The sequence below is a fragment of the Protopterus annectens genome, chromosome 5.part1 (assembly GCF_019279795.1).
Source record: "Protopterus annectens isolate FY-2018-M chromosome 5.part1, PAN1.0, whole genome shotgun sequence".
NCBI lineage: Eukaryota > Metazoa > Chordata > Ceratodontiformes > Protopteridae > Protopterus > Protopterus annectens.
The window spans coordinates 268913833-268938832 of NC_056736.1; the positions used below are offsets into that span (position 1 = coordinate 268913833).

General features: G+C 38.1%; 1 protein-coding gene across 1 annotated transcript in view; it reads right to left on the reverse strand.

Moving 5' to 3' along the window:
* LOC122803366 (sodium/potassium-transporting ATPase subunit alpha-1-like) overlaps positions 1 to 25000 on the reverse strand; it is a 577066-nt gene that overhangs the window by 143328 nt on the left and 408738 nt on the right. Inside the window, exon 16 of the mRNA XM_044072943.1 lies at positions 1 to 103. This exon is cut by the window's left edge and continues 66 nt beyond it. Coding sequence (XP_043928878.1) covers positions 1 to 103 — 103 coding nt within the window. The remainder of the gene's footprint in view (positions 104 to 25000) is intronic.

Sequence of the window (25000 nt, forward strand, 5' to 3'; positions counted from 1 at the left end):
TGGATACATCTGATCCGGAAATGCCCATAGCTACACCAATATCTGCTTTTTTCAGGGCAGGAGAGTCATTTACGCCATCTCCAGTAACAGCCACAATAGCTCCCTACAAAATGTAAAAAATGCATAAAAAAATCTATTCGAATCATAACATGATCTATGGATTCTGAGGAAATGGCATAATATGTCAAACAAAACAAATTGTGTTAATGATGTATAACAAACCACTTGTTCTGTCACCTCTTCATGTTCAATTACAGTTCTGTCCAAAGGTTTTAAGGTATGTAGAACTACATTTTAAAGCTGCACTGGAGAATTTGATTCTAGTAGTAAAGATACATAGTGTTTATTCGAAACATGCTTCCTCCAAGAATATTATGTTAAATACATTTGCACTTCCTGCCTGTATAAAATATGACATTACTTTTTATAAATGATTATTGTTTTGTACAGCAAATTTTATATACCAAAATGATGTTATGCTTGAATTACCAAGTATTTGTAGCTGTATTATTTTTTATATAACCACTGTATGAATCTTATCACATAAAGTATTTGTGTTTTTAACTGGTAGAAGCAGTCATATTTATTCATTCATGCATTCATTCTCCAGTTACTATATATTAATGCAGTGCAGGGACATGGGGAGTTGCAACCTGTCTTGGCGCACAATGAATGCATGGCATACAAACTCATCTTAGACTTGTGCAATTAAATGTAAGCCTATTACCAAATTTTAAGTGTTTATAAAGATATACTCAAAACATCATTTATTTACTTAAACTTTAACAGTGAATTTCAAAAATATCTACTGAATGGTGGAAAAAATGCATAATTCTGAAATTGTATCATCACAATATGTATCTTAACAGCTATGATAGCCATGATGTTAAAAATATATTCCATGAAAGTTGCAGGGCTATGGTGGGATTTATTCCCAAATGGCAAGATTCAGTCACATGGATGAAAATGCTTTGTGCATCAAGTAAAAATTCTCATCATGATCCATAACTTCCTTGCCATGAGCATGAATTACTGTTGTTATACCATGTTTTTTATTTCTTTTATGTCAGAATCAAAGCTAAATAGTAGACATAAATATTCATATGCAGCATACATTTTTTTAATGTTACATTTCTGTATCACTCAAAAGTATGTTTTACTTAATGATTATAAAACAGAAATAAAAGTATAATTATCATTTTGAATTTAATGTGTATTTGGTAAACTCTCTGATTTCTTGTATGTGATTCTCTTTTGCATATGTGGTTGATTTTAATGTCTTGCACTTCTCAATACACCCTCTTTCTTAGTATTATTTGCTTAGTTTGAGACTGAAGGGGTTCCCTGTCAAAGAAGGCGTGCTATTTTTATTAAGATGCTTCCTCATGTTAAAACCCATAGGTGTTATGATTGAGAAGTACTTATTGATGGAAATTTTTTTTTAATTTAAAAAAAAAAGAATCTTTGGTAAAATTCCTTCCAAGCCACACAGCAATATAAGGTATTTTAATGAAGACAAGAAGATACTGATGTTTATAAATCAAATGATTGCAGTTAGCAGTATATTACTGTCACAGCTGCCTCTGTTTTTGGAATGGCAACCTTTTCCATTTACATCGTGCTTTTGAGGACAGGCAGGTAATAATGCAGTGTGATGGTAGAGGTCATTTTAAATTGCCTGTTGTACATTGTGGATACTTGTTAACTGCAGAAATAACTTCTAGGAAATCACTTTTCAAATGTATGTCAGTTTATTTCAGTATCAGTTTTCAAATGTGTGTCAGTTTATTTCAGTATCAGTTTTACAGTACCTAAGTAGAATTTTGTTAGTGATATAATTGTATTCTAGTACCCCTCATGGTCAGACTGCACATAAGGGGGCGGGGTCTGTATTATTGACATGTCAAAAAGCAGTGATGTCATATGCAAATGAAACATGACTGACTGACATGCAGATCTGGCAGTGACATCAGGCGTAAGTTAGGTACCATAGAACAGATCTTATATGTTAAGCCTAAAATGAGGAAAAGTTAAATCCAAGGTGACAGAAATAAATAAATACATGCAATGAATTAATTTTACATACTACAACAAAAAGATAGAGAATATACAAAATCTGAAGTAATTAAAAGAAATTACATATGCTTAGATATTATTTTTACATTGTTTACAAATCTAAGCCACTTGTGATAGTCTGACATGTACACATATATTATAAATGTGAGACATATTGGAAAGATAACAGGATAAACCAACATCCTTGAAGTAGGCACAACTTTATTTCTGAGCTAGGCATGCCTTTAACTTTTCTTTAAGGAATTATCAAATGTAATAATTTAATTAAGTAGATTTTTTCAAGCTACTCTGGGACCCAAAAACTCTCACACACAGTTAGGGAGAGAAAAGTCGTCTACAAAGTTTGATGGCGGCATTAACATCTGAGGGCATAAGTAGTTTCATGCATTGTTAATTTGTTCAGTAATGGGGCAGAACCTGTCTTTTAAGCTGTTTAAAGGCAAGTGTACTGAATGGATAAGTGGACCTTTCGGTGACAGGAAGCCATTTTGCTCTTTAAATGAAGGTGCAATGGTGTTCAAGTGGAACAAACAGGACGGATACATTGTAGAATTTTGTTTTCAGAAAGGACAATGAGAGATAATAGTATTTAAGCATTGGAATTAGATTAAGATTTCCATTCTTCTGACCCTAGGAAAAGTTACAGAAAAGTTCATAAACTTCCACCTCTCACTATTAATCAGTAAATGCATACTCCTCTCACACAGACAGAGTTTCTGGTCAGGCTGTAGCACAATGATAGTGATATGAACCTTGACAGACAAAATCTTACTAACAATGTAGCAATGAATAGGAGACTGCAAAAAACACCATTTTTATAGACCTTTTTAAACTTGTGTAATTAATGCTAATGTTTAATTGTGTAATTCACATAAAGTTCATCTATACTAATCTGTTGCATACATGATGAATATTCATGAGGTTGGTGAGGACATCCCCACGTGTATTCATTAAATATTTGTACATGTCACTGGTTATTGGGTAGGGGACAAGATTTAGGCAGGCCTTTCTACTGTGCATCCATGAGGGGTACTAGGGTACAATTATGCCTTATTATTTTTGGTGGAAAATTAAGTCATGATAAAGCAAGCCTTTTAAAATCTGTTAGTGCCTGGGCGTTTGAGCTGAGACTTATCAGAGGATTAACTCACAACCTGCATTCAGTATTCATCAAATGAGTAATTGTTTCATGTTTTGCATAATTTGACCAATTGTTCATGTTTCATAAATGCTTTAATGTAGGAAGGAATGAGAGTAAATGTGGGAGTGGGAATGGTGCTGTAGATGAGTGGCAGATGGGAATGAAGAGGGTATTTACTGGGGAAAAACAGTGCAAATTGGACTAAGGTAGAGCAGGGTGAGTTGGACTGCAGGGGGGATGGACATTTTTCTAGAGTGTTATAAAGGAAGACTGTGGGCCATGAAGAGGGGAAGATGGTAGAAAAACTTAGAAAAGTATCAGAGGAACAGGCTCATAAATAGAGGAAGGGTCTGGAGATAAGTTGGGTTGAGTGTTGGGTACAGATTTATATTGGACTAATGAAGTAGATTTCAAAACTGGAAGACTCAGTACTATAATAAAGTAGACTAGAAACAGGAATATGGAAGAATGTTGATTATGAGGGGTGGTGAGAAGATGGGCAATGGAGTATTTCAAAAATTAAGGGAGTGAGAAATACACAATAGGAGTCACACGAGGCATATAACATGAAAGAATGCAATATAAACAGCAGTTGTGAGAAGAAAAGGGACAGGGGAAATATGGTGACATGCACTGGTGGCAAGTGAATCAGTTATCAGGAGGTCATGAGAGCCAAGTGAGGAACTAATGAAGGGAAATACAAAAAGTATGAGCAGCAAAAAAGTACAAGGGCTGACATGTCACAAAATAAAGGATGCTTTACAAAAAGGAATTAGAAGGCACAGTGCTAGGTCTGATGTGGAGTTCAACATGAGGAAAGAACTAAACGAGAAACACTAGCATTATATAAACAGAAACATGGCCACTACCTTTTTGGAAAGATACCCACGGCACTGCACAGACTAAAATGTATAGAATTAATTCACAGTAATGTTACCCATCTACCAGTATACTATAGGAAAATAGGCTGTGGTTTAGAGCAGACCAGACAATACTTGGGATAACAGGCCTGCATAAAACATTGCCTGCATAAGGAGTTGAAGGGATTGTCACTTTATAACAGCAAACAGATGGAATATACTGCAAAATAAAGTAAATACATGCTGTGAGTACTGCTCTAAGAGGGTTTATTTGCTCATTCTCCTATCTGTAAATGATATTTGGAAGGTAAGTCTATGGGAGTAGGACAGGGAAAGCAATGAGAATGGTAGGAAGGGTTAGAGGTTTGTTGTCTAGGTTAGTTCCTCAAAACATGTGCTCTATTTTCAGGGAAAATCCAAAATGTTATTTACACAGACTGGGGGAATTTGGCCAGGATGCTGGGAACTTTCCTTACTTTTAAAGTAAGGGTGTACAGTGTGCTTTTTTCCTAGTTGTCAAGATAGAGTCTTTTTTTTTTTGATTGTCAAAAAGGAAGAGGAAGGTGTAAACATTTTGGGAGGACAAAATTTTACAGAGTTTGGAGGAATATAATCTAGTAAATGCCAAGCAGATGGCAGTGTTGAAATGTTGGGAATTTCAGATCTGGGTTACTAATGTTGTTGTTCTTCTTTGGCTTTTCCCAGTTAGGGATTGCCACAGTGGAACTCCGGTCTGCTAATGACTGGCAGTAGATTTTTACGGTGATGAGGTGCCAGCCCGATGCCCAACCTTCAATGAAGGCACGTCCATTCACGCATGTCTTTCTAATGCCACTCGACTGCAGCGAGGACATGCAGGCTCCACACAGAAGGTGCTCCAGCCAAGAATCGAATGGGAGAACCTCTTGCTGTGAGGCGACAATGCTACAAATTAAAATTGTGTGATTTACCAAAATTGTCAAAATCTTAAAATAAAAAACTGCTGGAGTCAAAGGATAGAGAAGATTGCTGATAAAATTCCTGGGATGAACAGAATCCATGAACAATAGAGTGTTGAGATATTATCTCCGTAAGTGGAAGTAATGTAATTATGATGCTGGCTGAAGGAAGAGATGTGCCTAAAAGAAGTGGAAGGAGAGAGATTTGAGAGTGCTGCAACTGCTTCCACGAACCTTCAATGTCACAGCAGTCTGTTATTAGAGAGCTACTGTAGGCAGATCAGCTGAAGGCAACAACTTTTTGTGGATAAGATATACAGGGTTTGAGGTTGAAATATCTAACTGGCATGCATTCTGGTCTAGAGTGCTACAGCCTCTGGTTGATGTAAATGCCAAAAAAGAGGTCCTTAATACATCTCAACAGAGGAACCATTTCTGATGTTTCATTTGAAGCCATTTTTCTTTAAAAAGTATACTTACATCTTAAAGCAAAAAGAATACTTGGAACAATGATGCAAATGTAATCTAAACCTTGTCATTACTTCATGCCAGATGACTGGAGGAGAACAACAGTCATCACCTTGCACAAACGTGGGGTGTAAATGGGTCCAGTTAATTATAGACCCATGCCTGACTAGTCTCATCTGTAAGGTTATGGAAAGCATCATTTTGGAACTAAAAAGTAGGGATATAAATAACCTAAAACATTTGACCCAAGACACTGAATTCATCAGGGGAAGATCCTTACTTGCAAAACCTGGTTGACTTCTTACAGAAGGTTATTGAAGCAATGCATGAGGCAAATCAATACAAACTTAATACCTAGGCATCACAAAGGTATTCAATACCATTCCGCACTCGGGTATCATAGATAAACTCTCCTAGCTTAATGTAAATCCCCATGTGAATCACTGAAGAGACAATTGGCTCATAAATAGAAGCCAGGAAATTAAGGTGTGCAACTCATCCTCTAAAAGAGCTGTCACTAACAGTGAAATCCAGGGATCAGTCTTGGGGTAACTTCTTTGGCATTTACTTTATGGATGTCAAAGTAAATGTTAAAGGTTTATGGATGACCAAATTTACAGATGAATGTAACCTTGGTGCCATCATAAACTCCACAAAGGACATCAAGATCCTCTAAGAGACCTTTCCCAAACAAATGGCTGGTATCAAAACTATGGACTGAAATCAACTTACAAGAAATGTGCAACTGTATCTCTTGGCCAACATGACTTTCTTTATAACTATTACACTGACAACAGACCCCTGAAGACTGATCTCACAGTCAGGGATCTGGGAATTGACAATGAACTGCCTTCTATCATCTCACATTCACTATTGGGAGGAAGTCCATTTTAATTGCACAGCTTTATATGTAAAGGTATGGAGTCCAGGTCCAGGGCTGCAATCATTCCATTTTACTCAGCTCTCATCAGGCTGATCATTAAATGTAAAGCCCCCATTCGTTATGTACCTGTCTAAACACAGGCTACAGCTGGAACAAGCACAATGCTTTCTCATTAAATAAATCAAAGACCTAAATCACAAAAACTATGCAGACATCTCTAGGTCTTGCCCTTCTATTTGGTACCATACTGGTTATGGATAGGTGAGCTCTGCCTTACATATAGATCCTCAACAGACACAGTCTTGTCAGACCAATTACACTTTTACAAGTCCAGTGGTAGCATGAACACCAACTTAAGGGATCTCAGTCTCATTTACAACATAAATAGAATGCATTGGAGGGATGGGTATACATCACAGAATACCTCTTCTATGGAACTGTCTTCCACCCACCATAAAGCAAAGTATTCATCTTACTCAATTCAAATGTAGTTTGGACAAATGAATGGGGAACTGCAAATTGACTCTCAGTTCACCACCCACGTCTCTCATGGACAGAGTCAACAAGTAAATGCCACAAAATGTCCTTGTTCTGCCTACTGTTGTGTCACTGGGCTGCAAAATAAGATGGCAAAATACTACCATGAGAATGTAAGGCTTCTTAAGGTCCTTCACATACCTCTCAACTGTCCAGATTTTAACAGAATGCTCAGATTTTTGCCTCTTATTTTTGGTCTGTCTTTATAAAATTTGTGGGGGGTTTTTTGGCAAATCACTGCAACCTGAATCACTAAATAACCATGTACATTTGAGTTTCAGCCTTCATATCTTCAGAAAATGCATGGTAACAAAATTGTTGTTATTCTAGCAATTTTCTCAGTTTGTAATATAAATATTTAAAAATTATCCCTATTTTGGGCTTTGTTCCCCTATTATATTAGGCTTTGTCCGAAGCATCGGAAACCATCCATGTGCAACTAACAGTGGGCAAAACTGCCTTTCAGTTTGTAGCCTGCTGCAGAACACCCTCCCTATTACAGGAACCCCACTTGGCATTCCTGAGAAACACTGGAGAATATGAAGGTCTCTCCAAACACTATGTTATTGGGTGACTTCAACTACCCAAACATTGACTGGGAAAACTACTCCAGCCCAAACACCCTCGCCCAACGGTTCCTTGAATTTATAAACTCTAATGCAATGGAACAACTGGTCAGCACTCCCACAAGAGGGAACAACATATTGGACCTGGTCATCACCAACATGGGGACTCTATGTTCCACAACAGAGGTAAACCCCTCATTGGTAAGATCAGACCATAAACAAATTTCCCTGGACATCCATATCCTGTCCCCACCCCCAGCCAAGGAAATCACTGTAAAGAATTTCTCAAAAGCCAACTTTGCACTTCTCAAGACTGAGGTGGAATCCTTCAAAGCCCCTGGGCTAGAGGATAATACAGCCCAATCCGCAGAATCCTTTACAAATGCATTCTATGAGCACCTGCAGGAATGCATGGATCATGCTATCCCAAATAAAACCAAGACTCACTCCTCCAAAAACAGGAGACTGGTCTGGTGGACCCCGGCCATAAATAAGCTATACAACAGAAGGAGGAAGCTACTACATGACAGAGCAAAATCCCAAAAAGGGAAGGCATCTCTGATCAGTATTAGCAAGAAACTTCGATCCCTCATAAAATCCTCAAAGGCCAGTTTCGAAAGAAAAATGGCCCTAGACACTAAAGATAATCACAAGGCCTTCTTTAGTTATGTCAGGAACATGGGCGGAAACTCCCAGATATGCTCTGAATTGTTGCATAACGGCACAAAATATACTGAACCTGCAGACATAGCCAACATCCTGGCAGACAGATTCAGCACAAATTTCTCCCCCCCTTCCCCCCCAAAGGAGCAAATGCCTATCCCAACTGAATGTAACCTCCCTGACATCACAGATGCACAGGTGAAAGCTGCCCTCTCCAAAGCAAAAACACAGCATCTATGGGACTGGACGGTGTCCCAGGCTGTGTCTTACATGAGCTCCAAGAGGAACTGAACCCTCACATTAAGTCACTGTTCAAACTTAGCCTTACTACAGGATATGTACCCAGAGAATGGTGTACTGCTACAGTGGTCCCACTCCACAAAGGTGGTGCCACAACGGACCCCGGAAACTATCACCCCATAAGCCTGATCTGTAAAGCTATGGAGCGTATTATCATGGAACTCATAAACAAAGACATTGGGAGCCTCCAGACACTGGACCCTACCCAATTTGGCTTTGTTAAGGGCAGATCTTGCCTCTTAAACCTAGTTGATTTCTTTGAAACAGTTACCAAAGCCATAGATGAGGGCAAGGTAGTCCACACAGCCTACCTGGACCTCGCAAAAGCCTTTGACACAATACCCCACTTGGGCATCATAAATAAGCTTACCAGCTTAAATATCAACCCCTATATCACAAGATGGGTTCCAAACTGGCTCAGAGATAGAACCCACATGGTCAGAATCGCAGGTGTCATGTCCAAATCCAAACCAGTTACAAGTGGCATCCCACAGGGCTCAGTACTGGGACCTCTCTTGTTCGGTATATACTTCTCTGAGGTTCAGGCTAACATGGGGGGATTATGGCTGACAAAGTTCGCAGATGACTGCAAACTGGGGGCCATAATCGAATCTCCAGCTGACACAAGCATCCTCCAAAAGGGTCTCACAGAGATGGATGCTTGGTGCCAGAGCCACAGCCTCAAGCTAAATGCTAAAAAGTGCATAGTCATCCCCTTTGGGAAAAACAAGGTGCCCACAAATTACCACATAGGTGGTAATCCATTAAGTACGGAAGAAGTAATTAGAGATTTGGGGACCAACGTTGATAGTAATCTCTCCTTTGATAATCACATTGCCAAAGTGGTTAGAAAGACCTTCTATATAGCCCACCTTATCACGAAAGTGTTCGCATCTAGATCAAGAGAGGTCATTGTGCCCCTCTACTCATCACTTGTCAGGCCCATAATTGAATACAATGCCCCTTTTGGGATGTACCTTACCCGACACCTGCAGTAACTGGAGAGACCCCAAAAGTACCTCACCAAGAGGATCATTGGCTACAAACAGATGTCCTATGCAGCTCGACTAAAGAAACTCCAGCTCTACTCAGTTGCTTACCGCCTACTCAGAGGCGATCTATGCCTGATGTACAAAGCCATGTCAAACCCAGAATTAATGGACATGCTCCACCTCAAAAAATCCAAGTCCCTTAGAGCTACACGCTCCAGGGACCTAAACCTCAGCACAAAAATAAATAGGACATGCTGGAGGGACAGATTAATTTCCCAGAGGCTCCCTTCACTCTGGAATAGAATCCCAATTCATGTTAGACATAGCCCCTTGCTCACCGTCTTCAAGCGAAATCTTGACGCGTGGATGGGAAATCACAAATTCACCCCAGGGATCTCTTCTGTGTCCCTGCTAGACAGAGGCACAGTAAACTAATCTTAAAAGGGTACCTTCTGTGACCTACTTTACAGAGGCACAGTAGGCTAATCTAATAGGGAGGTGGAAGCCAAATACACTCTGGCTAGGCTTATAAATGCGTTAGGGCAGATAGCCTAGTATCTACCTATGAACCTATGAACCTATTTATTGTGTTAAGAGATTGAGAGGTATGAAATCCTCACAAATCAATAGCCTAGTAACTATCCATGAACCTAGGAATTTTTTTTTGGAAAAAAAAAGTTAGTAACTATTTGAGCAAGTAAAGAATACAGATGTGTTGTAAGCACAGATGATATGTTTAAAGATCTGCAAAAAAGGCAACAAGGAAAATTAGGCTAGACAAAGGGATACGCAGAAACCAAGGAAATTAATGGTATAAAACAGAAAGGAATGAAGAGGAAAATGGAATAAAAATACACAGAGGAAAATGAATAAGTCAAACAATCCTTATGTTGCAGACTGTTAAAATAGGAATTCTATTCTGAGATATCAGGTTATTTTAAACTTTTTAAATAGGCAAGGCACAGTTACATTTGTTTGTAATTAATGATGTTGAATAGGTTTCAGTTTACTAGAGCTGTAAAGTGCTTTGGACATTGGGACTTGAAGAGTGTTCAGGGGTTATTATGTTACTTAAAGCAATGAGTAAGATTAGGGTTTTGAGGTCAACAGTGGATGAGTCTTGTAGGCTGTTAGTGGATGACTCTTTGATAAATGGTAAGCATATTATTATCTGTGGTTTATGTGCACCACGAAGTGAAGAACAGCTGATTAATTTGCCGACAAATAGCCCCCCCCACACACACACACAAACATGCATAAACAAATACACACACACACCACACACACACACACACACACACACACACACACACACACACACACACACACACACACACATGCATAAACATGCATAAACAAATACACACACACACACACACACACACACACACACACACACACACACACACACACACACACACACCACAAACACACACACCACAAACACGCACACACACGCACACACACACGCACACACACACACACACACACACACACACACATACACACACACACACACGACAAACACTCATCACAAACATACACACACACACACACACACACACACACACACACATGACAAACACTCACCACAAACATGCACACACACGCACACACACACACACACACACACACACACACACACACACACACACACACACACACACACACACACACACACACACACACACATAATATGATTGTAGTCTGTGTGATGGAATGTTTTTTGGTTGACTCATGGAATGCTGGACAAGAGACCCTGAATCACAAGTTATCAACTCCAACAAAGTGAGAAAAATAGTTCTATGAGTTTTTGCTAGCTGCTTTTTCAATTTTTTTTGGTGAGCATTCTGTGAGTTGACCAAAAATTATAATATAAATAATTGTAGAAATATGCAGACAAAACTGCAAGACACCTATTTATGTGATGGAACAGTTTTGCTTAGAAATAATGAAGACATGGTTGAAATATCATAGGCATGAGAGGTAAGGGAGAAATGAGGCAGTGTAATCACTTTCGAGTAAGAAGAGCTAAATGAAAAGGTTATGGATTGTTTGCAGGATGACAGGGAAAGTTGAAGGTAGTGTAAGGAAAGTGCTAAAAGTGTTGAAGAGACAAATGTTTTGTATGAAGGGCAGTTAGTTGGGAAATAGTAATGTTGTATGGTATATAAAGACGTTTTGTAGTCTTCAGAGACAATGTACTGGGAAAGAAATATTAGTGGATGATGTCTTTAAGGTTCTAAAGATGGTAAAATAGTGTAGCAGATTGCAGCATTAATTTTATATTGGTTTAAAGAAACAATAATGTCATAAATGCACTGGATGAATGGTTACAAGTTGGCATTAGAGACAGGATGATTAAAGAAAGGATAGCCAGAATTGTTCGCATGAAGGGTATGAAGGACGATTTATTTTGTCATGCTATGAATTTGAGAAACATTTTTGTTCCTTCTTAGTCAGTGCGCATAAACATATCAAGGCTGTGTCTTTAGTAAATTGTTGGTAGGCTCTATATATATATATATATATATATATATTGAATCTAGTTTGTTACCTCAGTCACTTTTTATTTATTAATATGAATAATAGAAGCAAGGATGTTGCCTCCGCCAATCTTTGTCTATCTGATTATTAAAGAAGATATTTTGAGAAAGAAAGCATGGTCAAACCGTGGAATGAGAGACCAGTGAAGAAGACATTCTTGGTATGCTGAAGTGGGCAGAGAATGTAATAATTATTGTTATAGAATGTAAATGGACTGGATGTGTTTTACAGGTATTATTAGGAGTTTTGCATCCATTGAGTTTGCATTTGAAAATGGATAACTGTTAAGATTTGCGAGAACGGTCAATGCAGAGTTCTTCAGAGTATGTTATGAAAGTCATGCTGTGGTGATAAGGGGGGGGGGTAGAAGGAAATTTTGTGTAATGTGAAGGCCCTTATTACAAAATGGAGGGTATACACCTTTACTTTAGGCAAAAGGGCACATTTAATAAAAATAATATCATAGAGGCTAGGACCAGATTTTAAGAAAGTATATTTGTTACTCATTTTTCCTTGGACACATCCAATCATCAGAGCATCCCAGTGTCCCTGTCCTTTGTCGGTGTGTGTGTGTATGTGTGCATGCGTGTGAGACTCGTGTGTCTGCTTAAGTGATCACAGTAGAGGGGTTAGTTAGGAGATAGGATAGCTGCGTGTGTGCACGCGTATGTGAACACGCTTGTGTGTGTGTGTGTGTGTGTGTGTATGTGCATGTGTGTGTGCATGTGTGTGTGCATGTGTGTGTGTGTGTGTGTGTGTGTGTGTGTGTGTGTGTGTGTGTGTGTGTGTGTGTGTGCGTGCGCTCGCGCGCACACTCATGTGTATGGGTGAATATGTGAATATGTGAACGTCATGTTTATGATCAGGTAAGGAGGCACTCTGTAAGTGTTTTTCTATGAAGGGGAAAAAAACCTGTACTCTCGGTACGGGGAGCAACATCTTAACTCATTACTTCCAAGTAACGCATCCAGGTGCATCTGCAGTTAACTCCTACTGATGCCTCCAGGTGTCATATATATTGCTTGTTCATATTTGTATAAAAAATTCCAAAACCATGCTATGTACAAGGTTTTAAAAGTTTCATCTTAAAGCTTACACAATAACAAACTCAGTTGCATTAATATCTGACCTCTGTCTAGTGTGGGTAAATAGAGATTAACTGTTGTTTTTTTTTATATTAATTTATATAGATATAATTTTCACCTTTTTCTAAATATCTCAACAGCCATGTAAAACAGATTGAACTCCTTAGCCTCATATGAAAGCTCTCTTGTTAGATGAATAAAATACTGCTGACAGTATGTGTGTAACTTGAGTGGTTGCTGAGATATTGTAAGTTGTTTACAAAATATTACAAAAGTAATAGTTACTGTGTTTACTTTGCTTTATAAAATTTGGTTTAAGACCTTGAATCTAAAGAATATTACAACTATAGAAATAGTTTGAGCTGAAGAGTTTGCCATTTATACTTCTTTCATTATCCCTATCATTCCAGAGATATGAACATTTGTTTGAAATGTGAGGACATAACTTGATTTTGTCCAAAAGGCCCATTGGAAGTTACAGTGCAAACTTCCTGAGCTCAATTGGACTGCATAAATTAACAAAGCAAAGCTTTAGTCCTCCTTTGCACCAAGACATCAGTGAAGGTATTTAAATATTACCTTAAGTCACTTTAAAAATAATGATGGGAGAGCTATGAACCTTGTATCCTTGGTACCAAAAGCAGCTCTTTATAAAAAAAAAGAGCTTTAATACTCAATGACAACTGAGCTTTTTAAATAGTTAGCTGCTGTACCCTGATGTATTTTCTGAACAATAAAACCTATGAATCTCAAATGTCTGGCATTATTGTCTAACTGCAATGGTCCATGAAGTTATGTGAGACAGGACAGGTACAACAGGCAAAATCAAGAGCATTGTGTTCAATCAGGCATTTTGAAAGGGATAGACATGTGTCCATGTAGGGGAATAATAAACATCTAAGTGGCATTCTGAAGTCATTTTAGAAAACGGTAGGAGGAACACTAAATAGCATGAGGGAGAAATTTAAATTGCTGCCCAGCTTAACTTAAAAATTTATTAGAGCTACAGGTTTAGCACCACAATGCATTTTCAAAGCACTAAGAAGAATGAAAGTTTAGTGTCTGGCACTAGTGACCGATGGTAGTCATCAACGATTTAAGAAAGGCAGAGAAATAATAAGAAGCTGCAGCAGGGAAGTTAAGCAAGCTAAGAGAAGTGTAAGATGTGTAGTGATATGTGAGTGTGTGTGTGTGTGTGTGTGTGTGTGTGTGTGTGTGTGTGTGTGTGTGTGTGTGTGTGCGTGTGTGTGTGTGTGTATGTGTGTGTGTTTGTGTATGTGTTTGAATGGGCACATCTGTTTGTGTGAGAATGAATGAGGTGGTGCCTGTGCCTTACTGACTGATGGTAGTCATCAACGATTTAAGAAGGGCAGGTAAATAATAAAAGGCTGCAGCAGGGAAGTTAAGCAAGCTAAGAGAAGGGTAAGATGTGTAGTGATGTGTGTGTGTGTGTGTGTGTGTGTGTGTGTGTGTGTGTGTGTGTGTGTGTGTGTGGGTGTGTGACAATGAATGAGGCGGTGCCTGTGCCTTACTGACTGATGGTAGTCATCAACGATTTAAGAAGGGCAGGGAAATAATAAGAGGCTGCAACAGGGAAGTTAAGCAAGCTAAGAGAAGGGTAAGATGTGTAGTGATGTGTGTGTGTTTGTGTATGTGTTTGAATGGGCACATCTGTTTGTGTGAGAATGAATGAGGTGATGCCTGTGCCTTACTGACCGAGGGTAGTCATCAACGATTTAAGAAAGGCAGGGAAATAATAAAAGGCTGCAGCAGGGAAGTTAAGCAAGCTAAGAGAAGGATAAGATGTGTAGTGATGTGTGTGTGTGTGTGTGTGTGTGTGTGTTTGTTTGTGTATGTGTTTGAATGGGCACATCTGTTTGTGTGAGAATGAAAAAGGAGGTGCCTTTGCCAAAGAGATGCTTGGGTCACCAGTGATGATTAACTCAGGAAAGTGCTGATTAGCACCAGTGATACCACCATGCAATTCAGCATCATATAAATTAGCCAATAATGTCTTTCCTCATCATGGTTAATGAGTCTTTGAATTGCATTACCTGTGATAACAGAAAAAATCCCATTTGGTCATAGTTCTTTGCTGCCTGTGGTGGAATTCATTCTGATACTATGTTAGTTTTCAGTGTATATTAAAGTTAGTAATCCAACAGTACCCGTTCTTAAACCTGATGCAAATATTGCATTCAGTATTGACTTTAGGAAACTGAATAGCATTTCAAAGTGTGGTATCTATTTCAATTCTGTATTGACTTTAGGAAACTGAATAGCATTTCAAAGTGTGGTACCTATTTCAATTCTGTATTGACTTTAGGAAACTGAATAGCATTTCAAAGTGTGGTATCTATTTCAATTCTGTATTGACTTTAGGAAACTGAATAGCATTTCAAAGTGTGGTATCTATTTCAATTCTGTATTAACTTTAGGAAACTGAATAGCATTTCAAAGTGTGTTATCTATTTCAATTCTGTATTGACTTTAGGAAACTGAATAGCATTTCAAAGTGTGGTATCTATTTCAATTCTGTATTGACTTTAGGAAACTGAATAGCATTTCAAAGTGTGGTACCTATTTCAATTCTGTATTGACTTTAGGAAACTGAATAGCATTTCAAAGTGTGGTATCTATTTCAATTCTGTATTGACTTTAGGAAACTGAATAGCATTTCAAAGTGTGGTATCTATTTCAATTCTGTATTGACTTTAGGAAACTGAATAGCATTTCAAAGTGTGGTATCTATTTCAATTCTGTATTGACTTTAGGAAACTGAATAGCATTTCAAAGTGTGGTATCTATTTCAATTCTGTATTGACTTTAGGAAACTGAAGAGCATTTCAAAGTGTGGTATCTATTTCAATTCTGTATTGACTTTAGGAAACTGAATAGCATTTCAAAGTGTGGTATCTATTTCAATTCTGTATTGACTTTAGGAAACTGAATAGCATTTCAAAGTGTGGTATCTATTTCAATTCTGTATTGACTTTAGGAAACTGAATAGCATTTCAAAGTGTGGTATCTATTTCAATTCTGTATTGACTTTAGGAAACTGAATAGCATTTCAAAGTGTGGTATCTATTTCAATTCTGTATTGACTTTAGGAAACTGAATAGCATTTCAAACTGTGGTACCTATTTCAATTCTGTATTGACTTTAGGAAACTGAAGAGCATTTCAAACTGTGGTACCTATTTCAATTCTGTATTGACTTTAGGAAACTGAAGAGCATTTCAAAGTGTGGTATCTATTTCAATTCTGTATTGACTTTAGGAAACTGAAGAGCATTTCAAAGTGTGGTATCTATTTCAATTCTGTATTGACTTTAGGAAACTGAATAGCATTTCAAAGTGTGGTATCTATTTCAATTCTGTATTGACTTTAGGAAACTGAATAGCATTTCAAAGTGTGGTATCTATTTCAATTCTGTATTGACTTTAGGAAACTGAATAGCATTTCAAAGTGTGGTATCTATTTCAATTCTGTATTGACTTTAGGAAACTGAATAGCATTTCAAAGTGTGGTATCTATTTCAATTCTGTATTGACTTTAGGAAACTGAATAGCATTTCAAAGTGCGGTATCTATTTCAATTCTGTATTGACTTTAGGAAACTGAATAGCATTTCAAACTGTGGTATCTATTTCAATTCTGTATTGACTTTAGGAAACTGAAGAGCATTTCAAAGTGCTGTATCTATTTCAATTCTGTATTGACTTTAGGAAACTGAAGAGCATTTCAAAGTGTGGTATCTATTTCAATTCTGTATTGACTTTAGGAAACTGAAGAGCATTTCACAGTGGTATCTATTTCAATTCTGTATTGACTTTAGGAAACTGAAGAGCATTTCAAAGTGTGGTATCTATTTCAATTCTGTATTGACTTTAGGAAACCGAAGAGCATTTCAAAGTGTGGTATCTATTTCAATTCTGTATTGACTTTAGGAAACTGAAGAGCATTTCAAAGTGTGGTATCTATTTCAATTCTGTATTGACTTTAGGAAACTGAAGAGCATTTCAAAGTGTGGTACCTATTTCAATTCTGTATTGACTTTAGGAAACTGAAGAGCATTTCAAAGTGTGGTATCTATTTCAATTCTGTATTGACTTTAGGAAACTGAAGAGCATTTCAAAGTGTGGTATCTATTTCAATTCTGTATTGACTTTAGGAAACTGAATAGCATTTCAAACTGTGGTATCTATTTCATGCCCAGAATTCATGAGTTGCAAAATGGAAATGGTAGCTGTTTTTTTTTGTAGTGTCAAAAAATAATATTAAATCAACTATTATGATATTTCTGGCTTGAGGATTCTGAACTGTCACTTTTTCCAGTCCTGATACCAGTGTGCCTAACAGGATTAGGCACTTTTTTATCCTGGGTTTTGCGCACACAGCTATCTTTTTTATTTTTAACCTACTTCTGTCCATGATATTTGCTATATAAAATACATTCTATATATCAGTGTTGTCTTGGTGAGAGTTTGTGAAAAAAGGGTCCACCTCGTGAAGGTATTTACCAAAACTTGAGGATGAATTCAAGTCCAACAATGCTGCTTTCCTTTGCTTCCTGACTTATCATCTCTCCATTCGGACCCAAGCAAGATATAGATCATCCTCTATCAACCTACAATCCCATAACTCATACCTACACCTACTGGAAACACTCACCATTATAGCAAATACTCTTTTCATTGGAGACCTTAACTACCCTTGTATAGCCTGGAAGACATACACTGTCTCAAACTCACAGGCACCAACAATTCCTCAACTTTACTAACACAAATACTCCTAGGCTTATAGGTTCATAGGTGAATATTAGACTGACTGCCATTAAGGATCATTTTAAGCTTAGCTAAAGACCCAAGGTCAGAATCAAACCCTGTACCTTGTGCCTATGAGGTGAGGACCTTAACCATTATACCAAACCTACCTATACCTTGACCATATTGTGTGCATACCCACCAGAGGATTAAACATACTGGACTTGGTACTCATCAATATGGGAAAGCACTGCACACACCCCAGTATCTCATCCTCACTGTTGAGGTTGGACCACAAAGTTATCTCCTTCAAAATAAAAATCAACTTAGTAACCCCAGCATACCCTATAACAGCATACCATGTAACCATTAGGAAACTGTTCCAAAACAAAATATATCCTACTAAGTGATAGTTTATGAAAAGTCAGTGGACCTCCTAACCACAAGTTCACAGCAACATATGCAGAATTGCTCACAGAGACCCTGTACAATCATGTAAATGTCTGTATAGAGGCTGCTGTACCTAAAAGCAGTAAACCCAGAATAAACTCTAAAAACAAACCACACTGGTGGAATCTTAACCTTAACAAGTTATACAACAAAAAGAAAAAAGTCATAGCTAAAATTAGGAAGTGCAACTCCCAGAAATGATAAGATCCTCTAAGTAAACTAAGCAGGAGTTTAAGAGGATTAATTAAATCCAATAATTTCAGTTATGAGGTCAAGACAGTCTCACATGCTAAGTATAACCACAAGGCTTTCTACAGCTATGCCCATAACCTCAAGGGCAGCACACAGCAGTCTGTTGAACTGGTGGCCAGTAGTGCCACCTTCACTGAGCAGAATGACATAGTGAATCTGCTGGCTGACAAATTCAGCTCCAGCTACACACCCCACACCTCCCTGCCTCCTACTAGCAAAACCCCCAACTATTGTCAGGGAGTAGGTCCTCATGGCACTAGCAAAAGCCAAAATCACATCCTCAGTGGGCCTCAACAATATTGTGGAATGTTTTCTAAATAGCTTGAAACATGAACTATCATGACCAGTTGAGTCACTTTTCAACTATAGCCTCAAAACAGGCTTTGTAACATGAGAATGGAGGGCTGCAACAGTTACCCCACTTCACAATAGTGGAACTTCAACTGACCCCAGTAATTAGAGTCATTAGTTTACTAGTCTAATGTGCAAAGACATGGAAGGAATTATGCTGGAAATGATCAACAAAGATATAGGCAACCTTCAGACAGTGGACCCAGCTCAGTTGCTCAGTTTGGCTTTGTTAAGAGAAGGTCATGTGTACTAAACCTGGCAGGGTTCTTTGAGAAGGACACTAAGACAATGGATGAAGGGGAAAATGGTGCATACCATTTACCTGGACCTGGCTAAGGAGTTCAGTACAATACCCTACTTGGCTATAGTTGAGAAATTCACCAAACTGGGTATAAAGTCCTACATAACTTCCTGGACTGCCAGTCGGCTCACAGACAGGACTCAGGAAGTCAAGGTTGTTGAGACCACCTCCACTAACAGACCAGTCATAAGCAGGGTACCACTGGGCTCTTTGCTGGGACTGCTCCTCTTGACATCTACCTCTCGGAGATAAAGGCTAATATCAAGGGCCTTTGTTTGACCAAGTTCCCCAATGACATGCAAATTGGGAGCTATCATAGTTTCCCAATGACACAAACATTTTACAAGAGGGACTAGCACAGACAAATGACTGGTGCCAAAGTCATAGATTAAAGCTCAATGGCAAGAAATGCATTATAGTGCCTTTGGGAATGCTGACAGCCAGACTATTTACTCTATTGATAAGACACCTCTAAGAGTTGACCTGGTAGTCAGCAATATGGGAACATATGTAGACAGTAATCTGGTCTTTGACCAACATGTACACAAGGTAGGAAGAAAATCATTCTATGTCACCCAATTTATAAGTAAGGGCATGGCATCCAGGTTTAAGAAAGTCACAGTGCCACTTTATTTGGCCCTTATCACAATCATCATTGAGTATAATGCCCCCTTCAGCATGTACCTGATCAGATGCAAGAGTTGGAATGCCCATGAAGGTTACTAACTAGGAGAATCCAGGGTATAAACACATTGACTTAAATCTCTAACCCTATACTCAGTCTTTTACAGGTTACTGAGAAGCAATCTGAATCTAATGAATGTCTGGCATACAATGCATCATTAAATCCAGCTCTCATTTAAATTTTGCACATCTGAAAAGTGAACAGCATCAGAAACACTAGATCCAAGGATTTAAATTTTGTTTGCGACATAAATAGGCCATGCTAGTGAGAGAGAGATATGTCTCAAAGGAACCCTATGCTCTGAAACAGGCTACTTATCTATGTGAGGCAGAGTCCATCCCTAACCCTATTTAAATGTAAACTTGACCAGTGGATGAGAAATTTGAAATTCACACTGTGTCTGGCCTCCATGTCTCTGATAGCCAGAGGCAGACAGTTACAATCCCCAAACTAACGTACCCCCCACCTAACCTTTAGAAACTTTGTAACTAACATACCTCTTCCAGAAAATGCTCATGATACATAGGGACATAATTGGGGTGGGTTGTGCAGCTAGGCTTATAAAAGTCCTGGTAGTCATTAGCCTAGTATATCACTATAAACTTATGGACCTATATTGGCAATGTGAGGAGATAACATGGAAGAGGCACAGGAACTAACAGTTGACACTAATTTATGCAATAGATAACATCATCCTCACAAAAGTTCAAGTCCTAATTATGGCAACAGGCAAAATAACAGAGAATCAATTAATTTAGGTAGGGAGGCATACTGAGTCAGTATGCAGGGAGCAGTTATGCAGTAGCCATCTGACAAATGGACTGAGATTGCTTTGATCAAAAAATCATTTTTTTAGAATTCCCACTGGTGTCTTCACAAATAAAAGGTACTAAAAAGGTGATACGCATCTCAGTTTTTGTATCTTCTGATTTGTGGTATAGCTAAACACTTTGCTATATGAAAGCTTCTTACTTTCAGGTCTATGCCAGAAGACTGAAGTTTCAGAAAGTTGAATTTCATATAGACAAGAACACAAGATTGACTTTCTGAAATCCTGAACAAGACAAAACAATAAAAATATAAGATTTTCATGAGGGCAAGCACCATACACCCTCCATACACCCTCACACCCTCTGCATATTATATATACCAACTCTGAGATCTCACTACAGTGGGGAAAAGGGTAAATTCTCCAATACCCACTGTACCTCAGTCTCCATGCAAAAGCTTTGTGCTTTACAAAGTCAATCATATGGTATTGACCATGTGAAGTATGACTTTCTGAAACCTTGATCTTCTGAAGGGACCAACCTCTACTTTCATATAAAACATTCAGAATGAAGAACTGCTATCAACCTTTGGGAGTTTGCAAAATGTAACTTAAATACTACTTCACTTAACAGGACAAAAAGGATCACCTAGCAGATGGTGATGGAGATATTTCTTCCAGAAAGTGAAGCCTGCTATCAGTGTTTCCATCAAGATCAAGCTGATCAATTTGCTTACATACCTCTCCACTGACATATACCATTGTCTCATGACCCACTGTCTTAAGCTTAGCAAATTTCTGATCATCACCCTTAGTAGCACATATCTCTCGAAATTCAACGAGTGGATGTTAAAGAATAGTTTTAAACCAGACTTGCTGAAATGTTGACCAACAACCAAACTTTAGTGTTAAAGTTTGATATGGTTCAGAGTGTTGTAATGGCAAGATAAGACATTAAACAGTTCAGATAAGAACCTTGTTCCCTTCTGCTGTTGAGCAACTACACAAAGAGCATCTCGGACTTCACAGACACTGTCTTATTATTTTCAAAGACAGAAAAAGGTATAAGGTTATTTGTTGAAACCATCCATTCAAACACCAATACCACCTTGGCAATGACATTTTTAGAACTTCTTGTTAAAAGAATGTCCCGGTTACCACAATTGTGAGACAAATTAGTGTCATTTGGACAAATTATTGTCTCATTGCATCTGCCATGGACATTCAGTTTACTTAGAAACACCAAAAGCAGTTAGAATTATTACACTACATATTCAGCAGAAATCCTTAAATATACTTAAGGGTTAGAGGACTTCACTTCAAACAAGGCTGTATAGTATATGGAGAGCTTCTGATGACCTTTAGTTATATATTGAAAAGAGTTCAAGACTGCCATCTTCTCCACATCTGCAGAATTCTTTGACAACACCATCTGATATCAGTTCTGAAAATGATAACAATTCAAGACTTGCTCATCTGTTTGGTATAACATAATGCCTGTGGGCGATTTGCATTTTACACAGATTACTTCTGTGTCACAGCTGCATTCTATATGCTTTTTTTGCTAGATTATGCTTATTTAGATTATTATTAGTGTACCCTTATCTACTAGGAAAGGGGAAGTAAAACCAAGAATAACAGAAATTAGAAATGTGAAACATGGTTCTTTGTCATATGTATCTGTCCTTTTTGCCTCACTTACTGTACCATACATAGCTATTATACATTTATACAGAATACAGATAAAATAGACCAGCAGGCTTTATACTGTCCTTGCCATTTATTTTTCTTTGTTTAGAGACCACCCTTTGCTTCATCGTTGCTGGTCATCATCATGGTACAGCTGACGTTGTGTATGCAATACCTATTGGCTTCCAGCCCACAAGACTTGTCCATGTATTCATTTATCCACCTATTGAGAATCCATTCATCCTTTCTGATATTCTGTTGGCAGATTTAAGCATATGTAAAGATGATAAAGCAAATGCCCACATCCATCCACCAAAGTTAATACACCAATACGTGTGTATATGTGTGTAACATTTTATCACAAATGAAATGATCACAGTTTACTTTTCTAATTTATTAATTTATTTATGTATGCATGTATGTATATCACTTTACCTCTTTTCAGAGAAGACACAGGGGCAGTGCCTGCTTAAATGGCTTGCTCAGTGTGTCATGGCTAACAAACAGAGATTGCAATAATCAAACAAGTTGATGCTTGCTTGTCCTAGCCTTAATTCTTAGCATTCAACTGTCAAACAGTAATGACTGACAATGGATTTTACTTAAAAAGTTGCCTGTATTGATGGTGTGTTTTTAATAGTCTGAGCAGTCTACTGCACTGTAAGTTAGTTTTTGAGATGAATATCTTCACATACAGCTCAATGCCTCAGTGTTTTGTAGATTAACTAGGCCAGATCTTGATCATCTGCATTACAGAACACATTTGAAGACTGTTTTTGCAATCCAAGTTAGAAAGATGTTGTTTATGTCTGACTAAACACTTTTGCATTTTTATTTGCTTTGATATTTTCAGAACTATACATAGTTCATTAGAAGGCTAAACAACAGCACAGATTATGCTTGTCAAACTGTTGAAGCGATAAAACTGAATCAAATACAGTTACATTTATTCTTAGGGTATCCTTGTAGCACCATTATTCTTTTTATAGTTTTGATTATTTTTTGCGTGAATTTAAGAATTTAACATCACGCGCATTCACATCTAGACCATGTACTTTCATAACAAATGCCTGTTCTACTTTCTCCAGAGGTAGTTAGCTTTTCTGTTTTCATTTCCGTTATACACAACATTGTCTTATGCTAAGTCAGATTTGGTTTCACCAGCCAGCACCTTTAATACTGGTTTAAATGGATAGAGCATACTGATCCATGTACATGCTGCCATAAGCAAAGCAGTGTTTCTGTGTCTGGTAGCTTCTGTATTTCCAGGCAAACATTATCAGTTAACTTAGAGAAATATAAGCAAAAATGATGAGCCACTATGATCTCTATTACAAAAATGGATTTCAGCATAAAATGTTGAGAATGGCTTTAGAGTGATGATGTGAGTAGTCTGATATGTGGATTAATATTGTCATTAAAATGCTTTTCTGAAAAAGTTCTGAAAGGGAGGAGGATGAACGCCTTTGTATGCTATGTGTAGTAAATTGGCATGTTTACCTCAAGGCCTTGGATAATAGCTTCAAAAAAGTAAACCAGTTTAATAACACAGCACTTATTCTTTATTAAACGGTGTTAAAATAAGCTAAACAATTATTTTTTTAAGTGTGTAGGCAGGCTAATATTGATAGGTGCTTTTTCAGCTGTGAGTAGGATATAGGGCAAGACACTGATAGAGAAAGTTGTGCAAAAACAGAGTTACGTGTAAAATAATATAATAAAGCAGAATACAGAACTTAAGTTACATGGGTGCTCACACACTAGCCTTCATAAGTAAAGAACCAGAGTCAAGGGGATCAGAATATGATTCATTACACCATCCACTGTTACTTTCCCTTTTACAGTGAAGCTTAATTTGGTGAATGCAAGACAATCCCCCGGATTCACTAAACTCCCATGCAGGACTAGCTTAGTCCTGCAAGGAAGTGCCCATTTAGGAGCAGGATGGCAGCACACCATGCATATTAGTAAAGCGCTGGCCAAGCTCCTAGGCTTACATGGAGCGTGTACGAGTGCAGGGGACGTGTCTGAGAGCAGAGCACTCAGAATAAACATGCCCCTGCAATGTCAAACAGCAGAAGTTGTTAAGAAATGAGCGAGATTGCTCACAGATGTCCTCATATCACCACCAACAGACCCCCCTCATGTGTACAACAGCAACAGGACATATAAATTAAAGGAAGAAACCTGTCTATATCTTTTAAAACACAGATTAAAGCTAACCGTAGATGCGCGGGTGTGCCCATCGCTTAGCTACGGTTAATGTAGCTGAAAAAGCAAAAGGAGGATAAAAAGCAGGATATGTGCAAATGAAGCAGTACAGCAATATTGTAGTGGGCAGAGCGTTCGCCTCACGAGCAGTCAATCTCGGTTCGAGTCCCAGTGCAGTACATTCCATTTCCATGTCAAATCACTGTTTTGATCAATATATTTAGTTGTATAACCTAATAAATAACATATATGTGTGAACTGGAGTAGTAAGCAGTGTAATGAATGATAACCCCATACACTTGCCACATCCACCACCTCCCCAAGAGCAAGTAGAGTATTACTGTCAAAGATAGAGCAGTAGTAATGATAAATAAGCATGAGTAAGCAGGTACAAGTCTGCATGATGGGAAGCAGTGCTTACACAGAGTAAGCAATAGTGAGGCTAACCATGTGCAAGCGGATGTCACCAGAA